The sequence below is a fragment of the Manacus candei genome, unplaced genomic scaffold (genome assembly GCF_025592945.1).
Source record: "Manacus candei isolate 608988 ecotype Guabito, Panama unplaced genomic scaffold, ASM2559294v1 h1tg000043l, whole genome shotgun sequence".
NCBI lineage: Eukaryota > Metazoa > Chordata > Aves > Passeriformes > Pipridae > Manacus > Manacus candei.
In genome coordinates, this window is record NW_026138091.1 from 16,192,100 (window position 1) to 16,211,104 (window position 19,005).

Below are 19,005 nucleotides of genomic sequence, written 5' to 3' on the forward strand. Positions count from 1 at the left end.
GTTAAAAGTTACACAGGAAAATTCAGATCACACTGAGAAATTGTATACACTTACACAAAGAAATTGCATTTTTCAAGGCCATACAGATAAAATACCTGTGAACACTAGCAAAATTATAAACATGAATTATGTTGTACAAAGAACAAACAAAATAATCACTGATAATTTTAAAAAATCAAATAACATTCTTTATAAATGCTAGTATGTTGTTTGTGTGTCTCACAGATTTTTACCTTAAAAAATGACTGAAGTTTCATTAAAATTACATACTATTGCAGCAGCATGCCTTTTTTACAAGGCATCTTACACAATTTTTATCGGTCATCACATTAAGTTTCTCTCATGTTAAGAGGCCTTTCAGAACCACTGAAAATCTCCACTAGTTGCAGTTTGCACTAGATCAGTATTATAGGGGCACTCTTGACAAGACAATTGTGTCATTTAAGTGACTTAACAGAGTGACTTTGTTCAAAATTTCTTATTGTTGTACAGATCTCTGATATATTAATCAAGTGTTAATAATTTTTCAGACTTCTCTTCTGATGTTGATAATGGGAGAACTGGAGCCTTCACAGGGTAAAATTAAGCACAGTGGAAGGATATCTTTTTCACCTCAAGTCTCCTGGATCATGCCTGGAACAATAAAAGAAAACATAATTTTTGGTGTATCCTATGATGAGTACCGGTACAAGAGTGTCATCAAAGCCTGCCAACTGGAAGAGGTCAGTCACCTGGGACTTTTAAGACCTGCGACCACACCCAATGGACCCCCTCCCCCCCGAAAAGTCAGGGAATGGGGCTTTAAGTAAGTGAGACATTTCTGAGATTTAAGGAACTCAACCTGGCATCCCAGTTTTGTGGAATTGCAAGTCAGCCTGTTGCCAGCTCCTTGGGAGAGATGCTGATGTTGACAGTTCTGGTAGTTTACACAACTGGAGCTAAGTAAGCTTGCTTAGATAGTATATGGTGTCTGCATTCTCAGCCTTCCTTGCTAGTTAAAAAACCTGAGTAAACATACTGATGTTAAAGAAATTATGTAAAAAGTATATCGTTACTATGCTTTTTTTTGGTCATGTTTCTTCCCCATAAAGAAGCTTTTCCTTACACTCTTGGAAATTAATCTGTTTCCCCCCTTTCTTTTGCCACTTCAGAAATGGTTCCAGGGATGACTGGAACTCTATGCTACAAACCTGAATTATTTAGAGGAAAATCTTGACTAAAGCTGTTTTTTTTCCCATATGCACATTGAAAGTTCTCACACCGGAAATTATTGCAGGATCGATCCTTATGTGACATGTAGCCCACAATGAGTACAATTACTCATTACATGAAAATGTCCATCTGTGTGTTTGATGTTGACAGAGGGTAGTGTAGGAAAAGATATCTTTTTACACAGCAAGATACAAAAGGAACTAGCATTTTAGACCTTTGCACACTTACTGCTGAGCCTTAAGATCAGGCATTTTGCCTGTAATATACAAATAAAACCAGTAAATATTTAACTGTGCCGAATAGGATTTTTCTTTAGACCTCACAGTGAAACGTGTTTTCCCTTAGCACCAGTCAAGCAAGAAAACAATAGCCAGTCTGTTTAAAAATAAGGTGAGGTACTGCCTTTTTGTCTCAGACCAGGGTATAGTTAAGCTGTAAAGTAATATTTTCTTTTATGTTTCTGGCCATTTCAGCTTGTGTTTAGATTTTTGATTTGGTTTGCAGGAAATCTTCTTTGAAAGCTTCTGAAGACAGGAGAATTAACAAATTCTGTGTCAGGCTTTCTGCAGAGTGCTTCTTAACCCTGGTTGTAAAAGTTGTAGTCAATGCTAAAGCTCCACGAAACAACTGGCTTCAGCAGTTCAAAACTGCCCTTACTCAAAAAGGCTTCCCACCCCAGGCCCTTCCTAGAGCAGCAGGTGGTTAGTGGTGGCTCAGTGTCTCAGTGCTGGTGGGACAGCTGGGTGTTTCAGTATTGGTGGGATGGCTCAGTGTCTCGGCAGACTGCAGCTCCTTTGTTCTCCAAACAGGCTCAATCAAGCCAGCTTTGATCAATGTTGGTGCAGCTCTGTGCAGAGTGATATGCTTCACCTCCTAGCAGGGCTCATTATTTGAGATCAAGTTTGATACTTATAAGGATATTTTCTTCTGGACTGAATAAATTGGGCTGGCCTGAAGTGAAGGCAGAATAGTCTGGAAGGAAGCCAAATGCTATTATTATGCTTTCTAGTCTCGTTAACTTTCATATATAAGTTACCAAACAAGACTCAGTGTGGCAGATTGAAAGATGGATTTCAAATATTAATTCCCTGTTTATTCGCCAGTGTGACCTTTTAGGAGTTTTTACAACAGTGATCAGTGCTTTACATTGGAGTTGTGTGTGTGTGTTCTTGTTCTTCAGAAAGGAGGGATTTTGCCTGAGTTCACTTTTCCCCCTTCTCTGCAACTTTTGTCGGTAGTTATATAATTCGCCTGAATGCAGGCCTGTTGCTGAGTCTAGTTCTTATGTGGACTCTTCAAGGAACCAAGGATCGGTGATACAAGAGAGTTTATTTCCTTATTGCATGTATGTTCAAAGTCAATTAACATACAGCTCTTAACAGTGGCTAAGTGAGATTTATTTCCAAGCTCCATTCTCACCAAAACATTTTTGGAATACAAAGCTCTGTTCTTTAACCCAGTGGGCAAATAAGTGTGTTATTAGTGCAAAAAGTAACATACCTATAAAATGCCTCTTTTGCTTTGTTATCTCCACCATCAACCTATGGAGGAAGCATAGGTTTAGTCCAATTCCTAAATCTGATTCTTTTCCCCTACGTCTTCATTAGTGCCAATAAAATACTACAGGTTACTCTATGTGGGTCACATTTTATCTTCTACATAGGTCTGAGGCTTGCAGACGCACAGTGAGTAGCCTGTTCTTGTCTGCTGCAGAGCAGGACGCTGAAGCAAGGTGATGTCATGCAAGGTGCTCTGCACTTTGTTTTAGGTCTATGGAGATATGCAAGTGATACTATGCAAGTGTAACTTAAGTAATTCGGGGTGCAAAAGATTTTTCAGTGCTACATTTTTGTGCCTGAGTTTTTTTGGTTGGTACATAGTTAATTTACTAAGGACTTATCAATTACAACCTCTTTAGAGTTGCTAAGTACTCGAGGTAAATTTATCTCAAAGTAATTATGAAAGATGGAAAGTGGAAGTAAATATTCCCCAGAACTTTCCATATTTTTAAGTTCCAAAAATAGAACATTTCCTCTATAGGAAATCAGATCTTTATTCAGAGGTCAGAATGTGTTTTGTGTTAGATTTCTATTCTGTGAAGTCCTAAAGAATGGCAAATCTGGTTGTGTTAGCTATTACTTAGATCAAACCATTCCAGCACAGATCAATAGTCCTTACCATTTGTCCTTTTTTTCGAGGCTTTTTTGAAATTATTTACATGAGTTTGAGTTTGCAGGTATTATCTTAAAATTATTACCTTTTAAGTCTTACATTGGCGTGCTATGATGGAGAGAAGACAAGATGTAATTGGTGTGGATTCTGAGCGCATTTGCTAAAGGCAGTCCTCATAGGCAAGTTAAAGGTACTCGAAAAGTAAGATAAGATGAATTGGTGCTTACTCAGCAGCACTTTTGACAGAGAGGTTTACCCTTTTTATCAAGTACCTTTCATCACATTCATGATAAAAATTGTAGCAAGAAAGTGTGAATTTTTGCCTAACACTTCAATTTAAGACACAAGTATATAGCCAAAGCCACTGAGAGATGGGAACTTCCTGAGTTTATATGTCTGTGGAAACTTGCCACTAAATTTGATGTAATTCTACAAGTGTGACTTCCCTAGAGGCTGTATTAATTGGAGGTTGTGTTAATATAATGGCAGGAATAACATGATATTTAGGTTGAAAAACTCAGTATTAATAGGCAACTATATGCAGGGTATGTGATTTTTGTTTTGTTTTATTTAGCACTTGAAAAGTTAAAAGGTTGACACAGGAATCTTCGTTTTTAAATGCTGTTAACACTGAACAAAATCATCCTGAGAGAAGACGTTCTTCCAGTCAAAACTACAGAAGCAGGCCCGTTATAGTTATTCTTGTTTAAAAACAAACAAGCATCATATCACTTTTGAGGGGTCCAGTAATTCATAAGTTTTGAAGCCATACTTTCGTGACTCCCAGTTTTACCTTTTTGCTCTGTAAGACAGATATTTGTCCACCTAGTTAGTTCATTTGACCCTTCAGTAGTTACTGAAGAGGCCATAAACACATAATGGGCAAACCATGTTTGAGAGATTACCACTCTTTAAGTAAACACATATTCTGATTTGAGAGCCACCAGCTGCTCATGAATGTAATGTTTAACGTGGCACGCAAGTAGAGGAAGTGTTTCCACGTGAAATCGAATCATGTAATAGTAATGTAATAATGTATAATCGAATAATCGAATCATGTAATAACGAAATTTGTGGCCAGATTCTGTGGGGTTTTGAGCTCGTTTTATGAGGATTGCAGGAGATTCATTTTTATCTAAGAACTTAGGTTATGGAGAGATTAACTGTAGAAAGAGATAGTCAATATGCCAAGCCCAGATTTGTATTCCTGTGTGTTTAATGTCTCCTTGCAAAGTATGGCATCCATCCCTGGGTGACAAGTTCACTGCAATGTCAAGGATGCCCTAAAACAGAAACATATCTTTACATCCCACTGTTACAGCCCCTTTTATTTGTGCTGATTTGGAGTTACATTTTGATTGGTTTGTTGGTTTGGTTTTTTTTTTGGCAGATAACTAAATCAGTAGGAATTGAGAGTTATTATGTCAGTGAGTGAAATACTTCATGCCCTGATTTTGAGCCTCGTTTTCACTAGGCATGTGGGCAGATTACAAAGTATGCGGAAGAGAGGAACAATAAAGAGTTCAAGTCTTGCCTGAAGTGCTTTGTAGGACGTACTTGTCTACAAGAGGATATTAAATGGTAGCTTGGTTATCTGTAGTGTAAATTATGTGAGAGTAAGTTGCTTAGCCTGTCTTCACAGCTGTGGAGAGCAGCTGGCATGTCAAGGTGAAGTTCATCACATCCTAATGTAAACAGCTAAAAGAGCATAAATGCCTCTTTCAGGCAGAAAGTCCACATAATATGTCAAAACTCCCACTACAACCATTGCATCTCAGACACGTGGGCCCAAAAGCTGGTTACCTTTGTACTTTTTCCACCTCACACTGGTATGATCGCCTGGTATAAGCAGACTCCTCCAACTAAAATTCTTGTCTGTGGCCCAAAATCATGGGCAGGTCAGCTGTGAAGCTGCTGACACAGTGAGTTTTCTGTGTGAACTGGAAATTAACAGGCTAGCACATTTCTTTTTTAGCAGTAGAACATCTTGATTAGGGAACAAACCAGCCTCAAACTCCCAAATGCACTGACTTCAAGATGTTTATGAGTAATCAAGTATATGTGTATAACAGAGCCCCTCTGCAATGCTTGTGTTGATACCATTTAGTTAAAACTGGTTTCAGCCAAGACAACTCTCCCCGCCCCTTTTACTGTCTTAGGCACAGGGCTCTGGATTGATTACCTTGGATATTGGTCTATCTTCCACGCTGTCTTTCATGTCACTTCTGGAATTGTATTTAATTCTCTTACCCTGGGTTTAACCTAGCCACACACAGCATACTGACTACTTCATGTTTCAAAAATCTATTCCGTGGGAATATTTCACCATAGAGAAAGCAAGTTTTTCCAGCATTCGTGTGAGTTTTGGGTGAGCCTGACACTCTGTGCAAGGTCACAAACTCTTGCGAAAACAAAACTTACGCTTTTGGATCATGAATCCTTCATAAATGGTTCACCTAAAGACTAACAAAAGCCTTGGCTTCAAGAATCACGGGCAGAGAGAAGAGAGTTCCCTAATTAAAAAAATATTTAAAGAATCTGATTTGAAATACTTTAAAGAAATCTGTTTTTCTGGCTTCTGTTCCAGTAAAATGAGGATTCAAGTATGTACAAGCTAGTTACCTAAAAGCCAAGATATGAAAAATTACTGGAAATTCCTCATCTTTTAAAATTTCACAGAAATTTTCTGTAGTCTGAAACGCAAGTCTTAATTTTAAAACTTTAAAAATTCAGATTTTGCAGTTTAGTTCATATCTGTCTTATTTCTAAGATAATTTATTTTCTGAAAATTGGGACAAAGGGAAAGTTATAGCTTCTGCAGAATGACATTTCAGATTCATTATCTAAAGATTTTTAGTAATCACTAAATCTAGAAGCCTGTTTCAGTTCCATTTCTACCTCATTAGTATATAAGAACTGAATGTGATTACTTGGAAGTACAGAAAGCAGGTAACAGTTAAATTTTCTCATATAACTAAAGAGCAAAATTCTAGAATAGAGTGGAATGTATTGCAACTCCTGCTTGAAATCCCTGGTGCTGCTTCTGCTTAACTTGTGTTCAGCTTTTTATACAGAAGGACTTCAGTATTTTTCTTAAAATTTAGTGCAGACAGTCTGTGCTACATAACAAAAATGGCAAAGTGTACTCAGAGGCACCTTCTCTAATACACAGAGAAAAGAAGATGACGAAAAAGGAAGTACTTTGGTGAGAAGGAGGTAGCAATGAGAGTGGGAGGTGTTTCTAGAAGCTGTTAAAGATAGGGAATGTTAATGGCAAGGAAGAAAAGAAAGGGGATAAAGATGACAAAGAAACTGTGAATGTAGAAAAAGCAGAAGTGAAACAGGGGAAAGAGTGAAGATGAAATGGAGAGAGAGTCAGTACTACTGCTGTGTTCCACCAGTTTCATGACTGTTTTATGAGGAAAGACAGAAAAGAGATGATCAAAACTCACATAATTAAGGACAAATTTAAGGAAGAAAGAGAGGCCCCATAAGTAGAATACTTATGTTCTATCATTAGAACTGCTGGAGTTTGGATGTATCAAACAACTATTTGCTGAAAGGTGTGGTTTTTAGAGACTATTTTCTGTCATGCTTTATTATCTTAATTGTTGCTAATGATTTATCAAATGATTAATCTCTACAGAAAAGACTTGGAGTGTGAAGTCCATGCTGAGGTTTTCTTTTGTAATAATGAGGCTGTATTTCCTATTCACCCTGAAGCTATGCTGGCTGTATTCTTCCATACCAAGCCCAAAGGTATTATGAGGCTCATCCCTTGCTGCTGAGGTAGATGAATATGGCATTTACACTCTTAAAAATGTAAATAGCTATTAAAAAGGGTGCCTTCTCCTGGAGTGTGTAACTTGAGATTTTTTAACTCCTGATATTCGAAGCATCCACAAAAGTAGTTAATGTCTTGGGAACTGTGGGGGTTTTAATCTCTGAATAATTGCCAACAGGTTTCTCAATTTAAGCACTTAGAAATAGATATGTTAAAGAAAATCCAGTGGCTGCTTCATTAATATGCTGGGCTTTGTGCTATTCAACATCATTACATTAGGTTTGTCCCTGGCTTGATTTCACTTCCTGCATAGAATGACAGCAAGGATGTATTTGGACCAGCCCCATGTACTTTTTTACAATAGGTCATGCATGTTCCAACAAATAGCATTGTGTGTCTATTGGACTTCATTACTCTGTTTACGCCTTTGAAAGAAATTACTAAATATTTTTAATTATTGTAATTACAGCCTGAAATGTTCTTTGTCTGTTCCATGCCATATTTTATCCTGAGGTGAAGGGTAGAGGAGAGCAGAAGGGGAACTCATTAAAAGTCTGATTAAAATTCCATGTTGACACATCTGCAAAAAAATATATCTGATGAAATGCCACTACCATTTAAAACAATGGGAACCCTGGAATTTCAGTAGGGCTAGGATTTTACCCTGTTTGCAGGAGAAGACACACTGGGCCCAGTTCTTCACCTGGGATTTTTTGGAAGAAGTAGAATCAGGAAGCAGCAGTACTGGTAGTACTGGGAAATAGCTGAGGTCAGCTTAGAGATCTAGATACTTAACCGTGCAAATCCCTATGTTCAGACACAGACGAATAACTGGACTCCAACATACGTAATGAAACCTCAAGTGATCTGACCAGGTTGTCTCAAATGAATGCCAGAAAAGATTTTATGTCAGAGTTTCAGATGTTCTCTCTAAATACTTCACGACTTACAGGATCGTGATTTTGTCACATTCAGAAAATCTTTCTTTAAAACTGTTGCTGGCACTGTTTTTCACACCCCTCTTTCTGCAAATACCTGATCTGTTATGTTAGTACCAGGGATTTGCTTGTGTGACTCTCCTTTTACAAGAGGGAAATAACTAGTTAATATGAGAATCATTTAAAAATCATCTGCAATAGATTTTCCATATGTAAGAGCATCTTGATTATAAGATCAGAATCCTCTAAGTCAGGAAGTAAATACTATTATCAAATTAAAGAGTTGGGAGAATCTCCCATTTCCTGACAGACCAGACAGTCAATTTCTAGCCCTTAAGTGACTGGACCCTTCATCTGTCACTGTTCCAGGGCTGAACAGCATTGTTCATTCTGTTCCTGAGGTCAGGGCAATTTACAGAGGAGGAAGAAGGAAACATTTCTCTGGAAGGATTATTCATTTATTTATTTATTTATTTATTTATTTATTTATTTTATTTTATTTATTCTGCAAAACCCCAAAGGCCTGGAATGCCAAAAGGCTGCCCAACAGAGAGTGATCAACCCTCAAAATCATAGCAAGAGTCATCAAAATTGGATTGTATCTGACTTTGTATGAAATACGAACTAGTAAAGAGCAGCTCAACTTAGAATCCCAGGTTGTATTGCCCTGTAAGTGCTTCATGTGTCTTCCAGGCTGTTTCCCAGAAGCTGTAGGATTTCTGTGGGTGATGCAGAGTGCTTGCAGACAACTGAGTTCCTGCATGCCTTTGACTGCCTGGGAGAAGAGACCCCAAAACAGGCTACCTCTTCCAGACCACTGCCTAAAGCTTGCTCTCAAAAGCTCAGTTTCTGAGAGATATTGCATGCCACCTTTTTCCCCCAGAAGCTGCACTGAAAGGAAATATGTGTAAAGCATGAGAACACTGGAACTGATTTTGTCTGTAATTGGATGCCTTGGTCAGCTTCCTTGGCTGTGGGGTATCCCTGCCTTGGGAGCAGGAGGGTGTGCACAGGCAGCAAGAGCGGCAGTGTGGTGCTGCTGAGCAGTGAACACAGGCACTGGAAGTTTCTGGGGGAGTCAGGGCTTCCTGCTATACAGTGATCATGGTATCACTGTGTTGGCTTAAGGATGTAGGTCAGGTAAGCTTGAAGGCAGAATTAATATTTTTTGTTAGAGCAACTGTAAAAGTAGAAAAGCTAGACAGGCTTTAGGCACACAAGCCATTCTCGTTGTCTCCACTTCCATGAATTTTTGTGGTTTGCATGAATCATCACTTTTGATGCTAAATACTCCTCTCAAGAAGATTTCCAGCCACCTCTACCAGTTGGGCACAAAAATGTCCTTCTCTCCTTTCTCTGTCTCATATGAGAGTGAAATGGTATTTTCTGTTTTTATCAATGGCTAAACGTTCATTTTTAACATAGTCATGAGTTATAAGTAACTTACAGCCCAAACAGTGGGACTTGGTTCCAAAACCTTTTGCAAACCTTGAGCATTCCTGGCTGGGAATTTAGTGCAAGCCTTTTTCAATCAATCTGCCTGAAGTATAAATTTCTCTGGGTTTTAAAGAGCTCAGATTTAGAGTTTGCTTCTTGCTCTCCCTAGCTGCAGCAGCAAGTGCATTTACCATTGTTGCTTGATAGAAAACTTAAACAGGTAATGTCTTGGATTGACATTATATGAAGTTACATTCCTTGCTTTTATGGAGATTAACTATTCAGACAAATATTTGTTCTTGAGATCTTGGAGATCATGATTGCTTTCTGCAACAGAATGATATGCTTTCTCTTATCACCATTTTTGATTACATAAACAAATTAAATAGATAAACCTCCGTGGGACTTTTTTTTTTTTACAACTTCTTCTAACCTGTTGGTACACCGTTGTACACTGTACTTCCATCCAGTCTGTAGCTTGGTTTCTTGGATATGGAAAATACATGTCTGACTCTTAAAAAAATTGTTAACAGGATATTTCCAAGTTCCCAGACAAAGATTATACACTACTGGGTGAAGGTGGAATCATTCTGAGTGGAGGCCAGCGAGCACGAATCTCACTAGCAAGGTGAGTATTTTGCTCTTTAACTAATGTTCTGTTTCATGTATATGGAATATATTATGACTAAGCATTTAAATACATATGGAGTAAGTCCTTCTAAATAAACATCCTCCAGGTATATCATAAACTTGATTTTACTATCAGAAATCTGAGTTTTGCTATGCAATTTTGTTTGTGATACACGTGCGTATTAATTTACTGAATTCTGAAAGCTGAATGTCAGACATATGCTATGGCTTAGCATAAGGTGAATCTTTTCCTCCCTGATGCAAGGTGCCTTTGGAAATTCAGACCTTTAACTGTAGCTTCCTAAGTACTGAAGAAACCCACAGAAAGACATAAATAAATATTCCAGGATCTTTCCCTGCTATGACAGGTTTATATATTGATTAATGACATAATCCCTGTCTTCAGGTAAAAAAATGAAAAAAAAAAAAAAGCCATGTTTCATAATGCTTCTGGGAGTTTTTCAGTTGTAAAAAGAAAAAGTGGAAAGCAGTGACTAGTCAGTACCTATGAATAACGGCCTTGTCTGTTTGACCTTCCAATGTTATTAAGTAATTCTGAAGGTCTACAGAACAATAACATAGGTGTTTGTCTTATAAATTAGCTATGTGTTTCAGCAGAATCACTTAGCTATCATCAGAAATCCAGTAATGACAGCTCTGATGGCCCCATTTATTTCTGTGCCAAGTGCAAACTGTGGGTTCCCATGCTCAGAAACACTGAGTAGAAGTAAAATCACATTACAGTGGTCTGCACTGGCATCCCATGAAAGATGTACATGTCTGTGTGAGGCTAAAAGATGAATTCATTGAAATAGAGAATCTTTCAGTGTGGATCTTTCTAGCAGATTTGTGAGAGGAAAGAGGCATATGGATGGTTCTGGTTTATGCAGTAAGAGCAGAGATGAGGGGGGGAACAGGCAAAACTTTTAAAACAAAAAACCCCAAGCCAACAAACATAGCTAGATTTTCATTTGCATGAACTATTTCCTAGATGCTATGAATAATCATGTCTGTCACTTTTCAGACAGTCACAGCTCATTTCCTGGAGGGTTACAGAACTTACATATTTATTGTCAGCTGTGTAATTGTTATTTTTTAGAACAATTAAATATCATAAAGACAGTGGCTGTCTTACATTTTGTTTGGGCTCCAGTCCAAGCTCAGCATGCTTCAAGATGTGCAGGTATTGAGGTGTAGGTTCCAGATGAGGCTCTGAAAAGCTGGAGGAGAAAATTAGGATTACTGCTCTGGGTTGTACCCATCTGCACTGGTGATAAACTTGGACATTATCTTCTTGGACTGGCTGCATACATGTATCGGGTGTGCTCTGTGCAAGGTCATGTGAAATGAGAATCCCTGTTGGGAGTGACACCAACCAGCCATCATGAGAAGCAGGTGGAGAGTACACGAGTCCGTCCTTCTAAGAGAGCACTGTCCGAGCCTGCAGCCACAACCAGAGGAAAGAAAGGACCAAGGGAAAAGAACAGTGCATGCCCTGGGTTTGAATTAGCTTGCTGGCCTGGTACCTTAAAGCCGGTTATTTATAGCTACCAAGTCTAACACATAAATTATAGCAATAATTTGAGTGCTACCATTATTCCATGAAAAATCCTGCAAACTTCTTGCTGATAAAAACACCCTGAACAATATGAATTTTTTGTTGTTATTCAGCCATACATCATAATGTATGGTCAGTGAAATCCATTGTAACAGAGAACTTTTCAATAAAGTTCCTTGGTTTGTTAACACAATAAGCTATTATTGAGGGCCTTTTCTGCTGGTGGTTGGATATTTTCACATTAACATACTTTAAAAAATACCAAAATGCAGCTGTCCAGATTTCTTTACTAATTATGCACTGATTGATACCATATCATGATTTTCGTTTTCACAGAGGATGGCAGGAGTTCTTTCTGAACTTCTATTGAAATTGTTTTTTTTTTAAAAAACCCTCTTAACCAAAGGTTTAGGGTCTCAGTGAGCCATGTCCAGGTATATACAGCTTAAGGTCTTAATGTTATCAATAGTTTTTGATTTCTGCAACTCAAAATATTGTACATTTATATATAATTATTTTAGATATAATTTTATATAATTTTTGCACTTTATATAGTATTTGCAAGATCATGCCTCACTAATACCCTTGTCTTTGCTCACCAGTTATTTTGAAGTACTTTTAAAACGAAGTGCTGAGACCTAAGTCTTTTTACATGCTTATTTACATGTATGTAATATTCCCTCAGCCACCAGTAGATGTTACAGATCCTATTTAAATGACCACTGTACACCGATGGGGACTGTCAGATTCAGGCTATCAGCAGATCTTTAGAGTAACCTATATAAAAAGCAGCTCTATAGCTTTGTATAATTGCAAAGAAATGAATGAAAAACTGAGTTAGTTTGTAATATGGTCTCCAGCAAGGAAAGGCTTTATTGAAAGGTGTCTTATAAGCACATTTAATGTTGAACTGCAGCTCCATATTGCTGCTGTAGAAAAGTCTATCAATTGCAAGGTTTTCAGATAAAAGTGCAAAGGCGTTCTTTTTTAATTATATTTATGTAAATTTATAAATATTAATGTCTTTTTCATTTCTCTGTTCAGAGCAGTGTACAAAGATGCTGATTTGTATCTCTTGGATTCTCCTTTTGGACATTTGGACATTTTTACAGAAAAAGAGATATTTGAAAGGTATTGTATGTTTCGATGGATTGTATTTAAGAATGTCACCAACCAGCACAAAGTAAAATTAAGAACAGGAATTTAATAACAGTACACAAATACTGAAGTGATCAAAATTATACCTTTTGAGGATATTTATTTTTCGGGATTCTCGTGGCTGAGTATGTTGTGTTAGCAGCAGGATAGTACACTGCACTGGGAACAAGCTTGGTTCAGGTGTGAGCACTACTGCTCCCTCTTCCGTCTCAACATACTGAACCTGCTATAGTCTCTTACTCCCAGTGTGCATGGTTTTGTCTCTGGTGTGTGTGTGTGTGTGTGTGTACCAGAAAGGCTTTCATTTATAAACACTTACTTGCTTTGTGAGTATAAATTTTTACAAAAAGCTATACTTTGTCCTGTTTTTTTAATCACTGAAAGTTGGGTCACATGAAAGTTCCCACTGACCAGGAGATTGGTAGCAGGTTGTCCCAAAACAGAGACCTCTGGCTTGTCCAGTTGATCAAAAGAGTAAGGACAAACAGTGCCATCCATGGACTTTTTAGTCACCATAAGTTTGAAGCTTTGAAATCAAGCTAATACTTTTAAATTTGGCAGCAAAAGATCTGAGTAACCCTAAGATGAAAAGAAATACTTCATTTTCAGGTTGAAATGTGCTTTTTGGATTGACCTGAAATTGATTAAATTGTATCCCTTTTTCTGATTCCTGCGATAAAGTACTCACCCTTTACAGATCTTAGCTCTACCATTTCCTTTGTAGTTTGAGGGACCACCCAAGAAAAGTGGGAGAGAAGCAGGTAAGAGCAAATAGATTGAGAGTGCAAGGGATAGAAGCAACATTAAATCATGAGGAAAAACCCCCTAAATGTTAACACTTCCGTCTTTTACAGCTGTGTGTGCAAGTTGATGGCAAATAAAACTAGGATCTTGGTTACTTCAAAACTGGAACATTTAAAGATTGCTGACAAAATATTAATTTTACATGAAGGGAGCTGCTATTTCTATGGAACATTTTCTGAACTTCAGGGTCAACGGCCAGACTTCAGCTCAGAGCTGATGGGATTTGATTCTTTTGATCAGTTCAGTGCAGAGAGAAGAAATTCAATTCTAACTGAGACTCTCCGACGATTTTCCATTGAAGGAGAAGGCATGGGATCACGAAATGAAATAAAGAAACAATCTTTTAAACAAAAATCAGATTTTAATGACAAAAGGAAGAATTCCATAATTATTAACCCCGTTAATGCAAGTAGGAAGTTCTCAGTAGTGCAGAGGAATGGGATGCAGGTCAATGGGATAGACGATGGCCACAACGACCCACCAGAAAGGAGGCTCTCACTGGTACCTGACTTGGAACAGGGAGATGTAGGTCTGCTTCGGAGTAGCATGCTAAGCACTGACCATATACTGCAAGGTCGGAGGAGGCAATCTGTGTTAAACCTGATGACGGGCACCTCCGTGAACTATGGACCAAACTTCTCCAAAAAGGGAAGTACAACGTTTCGGAAGATGTCTATGGTGCCTCAGACAAACCTGTCTTCTGAGATAGATATCTACACCAGGCGCGTGTCTCGAGACAGCATCTTGGACATAACTGATGAAATCAATGAAGAGGATTTGAAGGTGTGTGTTGATTTACATTCAGCTTGGTTTTGATGTGGTGATAGTTTAGTGCAATATATTTCTGATATATTTTTCTACTCTACTATTTCATTCCTAATGCAGACATTCTCTGTGGAATATGTTTTTGTAGTACCTGTGAAAATTTTTAACCTCAAATATTATCTTGAAATCATTGAAATCCTCAAAAATTTATTTTATCTGATTTCTTATAAATTTTTGAATGTTATCTGTAGAGAATTTCAATACCGAGTTTTCATCTCCTGCACTTAACCTTTAAGATCACTTATGCTAAAATGAAATTTGAAACCATAACTTGGAAAAACATCATTGTAAAACATTTGACCTAAATATTGTAAAATTGACCTTTGAAACCTGAAGGCTCATGGAAAAAATAAAATGTTTGAAGTGCTAGCACGGTTTTTAGAACTGGAATTTAATTTGGCAGATTTGTCAGACTGCTTAGCTCTTGCATCCTGATATAGATACTGAACAGAGGAGTTAGCTTGATTTTACTCTGGTTTTGTGGATGTACTGGAAATTATATACTTAAGGATGAGTTTTATACCAAGAACTGGACCAAAATTCTTTTTTTTCTAATAACTGTCAGTCTGTCATGATGAACTATTTTCATTTTGAAAACTGACAGTTTATTTTCTCAGGATAGGAAAATTTTCTGAAAGAGTTTCCTAGGTGGATACAAATCTCTAAGAAATATTTAAACTCATAATTTGCTGAAGCACTGTGTATTTTTTCTTGTGATCTCAGCAGAAAAAAACCCCTCAGTGTGTTTACAAATTTACAATACTAATCTCCATTGAAAGAAAATAGGTACTGATTAATAGTTTTTGATTCTGGTAGTGCTGGACAAATCTTGGTTCTTTCTTTCAATGTTGTCTGAAAATTTGAAATAATCTCTAAATTGTATTTTTATATCAAAGATGACTCATCCAGTGAGTACCTTGCTCTCTAGCCATTATCGACTGATTTAAATGCTGCAGTTCAATTATTTGGAGTGAGTTAGCAGAAAGAATGGCAGCATTCATATGTCAGAAATTTTCATATATAGATACTATTATCATTCTTAGTATGCTCTAACTGATTTTTTGATAGGAATGCTTCATAGATGATCCTGAAAGCATGGGTACTGTTACTACATGGAACACCTATTTCAGATACCTTACCATCCACAAAAACTTGATTTTTGTTCTCATTTTGTGTGTGATCGTCTTCTTAGTTGAGGTAAGAAAATCTGGGCTTGTTGTTATGTTGCTACAAATTATTTTTGTTCAAACTGTGTTCTTTGTGAGAAATGGATAAAGCATAAAGGCATCAGCTCATGTAGGTATTGCTTATTGACAGCTGCTGTTAAATAATATTGCAATAACTTTTCTACTGCTTAGATGAGCATTTATTTACCAAAGACAGTGGTTAGTGCACAGCAGCAGAAGACTCAAATTCTCAAAATATCCTGGGTATTTTCTACTACGTGTTACCGTAAATAAGAACTGTCGCCCTATGCAGGTTTCTCCTTCACAGGTAAATAATCTTTCATTTTCCATTAAAATATACATTTGCAGAGCCTCGGGGAATTAACAACATTAATTACTGTAATTTTTTGATGAACACGTACATAAATTCTGGAAAATTGCTTTGAAAAATGAGTTACTAGTTTTACTCCTAGTGAAAGAAAAGTGGTGAGTAAGGCAGAGTGCTGAATGGCTGTGATGGCATTTAAAGATGGACGGAGTATTCCTGCAGCGTGCTAAGAACACTTTTTCCAAGTACAGTGTAAAGCACTATTGGAAAAAGCACTGAAGAATGTCTGGCTGTTCATGGAAGTCTGACTGTTTTTCATATAACAGAAATTGCCCATTTTTTATCTTGTCTCTCAATTTAGGAAAGGCTTATAGCATATAGAATCTCATAGTATGCTCCTTTACAGTTAATGTCCTAAATCAAGTGTTTTTCTGAGGGAAGGAGCATGTTTCAGACTGGGAGATCAGTGTGACTGCATTCATATGTCAACTTATAAAATACAATGCCGATTTCTCTTGGTATTTTTCAACATGATACTTCCTAGATTTGCAAGGTGTGTGTATGTGCGAGTAGCTCACTTCAGCAGATCAAAACTGTGTTTCCTAGATGTAGTACCCATAGACTAGGGTTGCTGAACTGGAAGAAAAGCAGTTACAAGTAGAAACATAGAGAAGGGCTTTGTGAAACTATTCTTCACAGTATTATCTACCTTCATCATCACAGCTGAAAAAACTCCTCTGTTTTGAGGAGTCAAGATGAGAACAGAATTCTGCTGGGAGATGTAAACATATTATTGTGAAAGAAGATAATTCTTTTAAATACTTAAAGCAAGACATCATGGTCAATCTTGAGTTATTTACTGTAAGACCTGCAAAAGTTAGTGGCTCCCTATGACAAGACGTTAGTTATGTGGTGAGGTATTATCACAATATATTTCTGTACCAGTGACATAAAAATTTATGGGGAGGAAATGTAGAAACTGTTTCAACCCTTAGAAAAAAGATCATAGGCAGAAATAGAGCAGATTGAAAAGGTGGTAGATGAGATGAAGGTCTCCAGTATTTCAGTGGACAGACAAGAGAATGCGTTATAGACTCAGCTTCTTTTGAGCACTGGAACACCTCACAATAAAATGGGTTTAATTCTACCTTTTAAAAATATTACAATAGATTATGTGTAGAATTATGTAAAACTAAGCAGCCAAGCAATATCAGCCAAATAGATACACCAAATGTAGCTATCAGCTAGCAAGAACAACAATGCAGCAATAACTATGTTCAAAGTTTGACATTCATATTTAGATAGCTGCCTTTGAAGGTACTGAGAGACTTACTCTTTTATAGTAATTAAAAATATTAATCTTTAAAACTTAAAATATGTTAAAGCATACAGTTGTCATTGGGAATGCATTAGCAAGCCTTTATAAAAGTACAGTAAAAAACAATAAAAGAATATTTAGGCACTTGAGAGCCTGATTGTGATACAAGTCTAAATGTAGCTTTCCTGGTGGGATGCACTAAATTATTTCTGTGGAAAGAAGCAGATATGACAAGGTTTTTGCTTCAGGGAGGTTCGACTTCCATCCATTTAGTATTCGTCCTCTAAAAACAGGTATAAAGTCAATGAAAGAAGATAAGAAAAAGTACATAAAGTAATAAGACAAAATTTAACTCTGTTTTCTTTGGTCACAGGTAGCTGCTTCTCTTGTTGGGCTATGGTTTCTTAAAAAGTAAGTAGTGGTGATGATTTATCAAGAAATTTGAGGTCTCCTTTGTATTGATTTTTACTGTAAATTATTAATAAATTCTGCCAGAATTTTCTGTGGATAAGCACTAGCTTATATTCAACAAAATGGTTCATAGCTGGATGATTAAATATCTCATGTCGGTGGTACATTTAAGTGATACTTCTTCAAGTGCTAACAGTCGAATGGTTTGTGCCTTGTAATTGAGTGCACAACAGCGTATGCAAGACTTTATCTGGGTCAACTCAGTCTGGGATACATCTTCAACATGCTGTAGTTCACTGCTGTCTTTCAGAGGTGCAGATGAGACTTTTGCTTAGGAATATTTTGAGGGAGCAGTTTCTGTAAGACCCCATTTTTACAATTTCCTCTGCTCACCTATGAAAGGTTCCTAGAAGTCACAGGGTCGGGCAACTGAAGGTTAAAACATACTGAGCAGTGGTATGGCTTTTCCTGGGTTAATGCTTTTGATCCTTGTTTTGGTCCTGCAGTGATAAATCTGTCTTTGAGTATAGAAGCATATGGTGACTTAGGTCTGATCTGGAGGAAGAGGGATTTATGTTGATTTCCATTTACAATAGGTCACTAAAGCCTTTGTTTTTTTTTAGTACATCTAAAGCATTTTACTTCCATAATAATTCAGGTTTTTTCAAGACTTATTTTTCCTGCTTAAAAGAATTGGATGTGTTTTCCTTGGTTAGGCTAGGTTTGTCAGTGATTAAACAGGCAGTAGATTTATTAGCCATTCGTAATTTATATTTTATACATGCATGACAATATTTAAAAAATGACTGGAAATGTATTTATAAACCATTGACATAGTTTTAAAACAAATGAACACTGCAGTACTATTTGGTTTTGTTTAACAGAGAAAAGATAAAAACATACAATTTACAGTAATGTATTTATTTTTAATTTCCATCACACAGGACAGCTTTGAAGGCAAATTCAACACAGTTAGAAAACAATACCTCTGACAGACCTCCTGTGATTGTCACTGACACTAGCAGCTACTACATCATTTACATCTATGTGGGAGTGGCAGATACCCTGCTTGCCATGGGAATCTTCAGAGGCTTACCCCTTGTGCATACGCTTATAACAGTGTCTAAAACTCTTCATCAAAAGATGATGCATGCAGTTCTTCATGCACCTATGTCAACATTTAACTCTTGGAAAGCAGGTAACTGAGATGGCAACTCATCTATGCACTTCATGTCAATTAAACAGTTTTCATTTTGTTAAAGGA

The 19,005-nt window shown here is 37.1% G+C and overlaps 1 protein-coding gene across 3 annotated transcripts in view; it reads left to right on the forward strand.

Annotated features, from left to right (window-relative positions):
* CFTR (CF transmembrane conductance regulator) overlaps positions 1-19,005 on the forward strand; it is a 219,361-nt gene that overhangs the window by 30,034 nt on the left and 170,322 nt on the right. For all 3 annotated transcript variants that reach the window (XR_007905881.1, XM_051795404.1, XM_051795405.1), the window contains 7 exons: positions 531-722; positions 10,077-10,171; positions 12,776-12,862; positions 13,744-14,476; positions 15,587-15,715; positions 17,704-17,741; positions 18,686-18,939. Coding sequence is in view for 2 of the 3 variants with exons in the window: in XM_051795404.1 (XP_051651364.1) it covers positions 531-722; positions 10,077-10,171; positions 12,776-12,862; positions 13,744-14,476; positions 15,587-15,715; positions 17,704-17,741; positions 18,686-18,939 (1,528 nt within the window). In the remaining variant the exon portion in view is untranslated. The remainder of the gene's footprint in view (positions 1-530; positions 723-10,076; positions 10,172-12,775; positions 12,863-13,743; positions 14,477-15,586; positions 15,716-17,703; positions 17,742-18,685; positions 18,940-19,005) is intronic.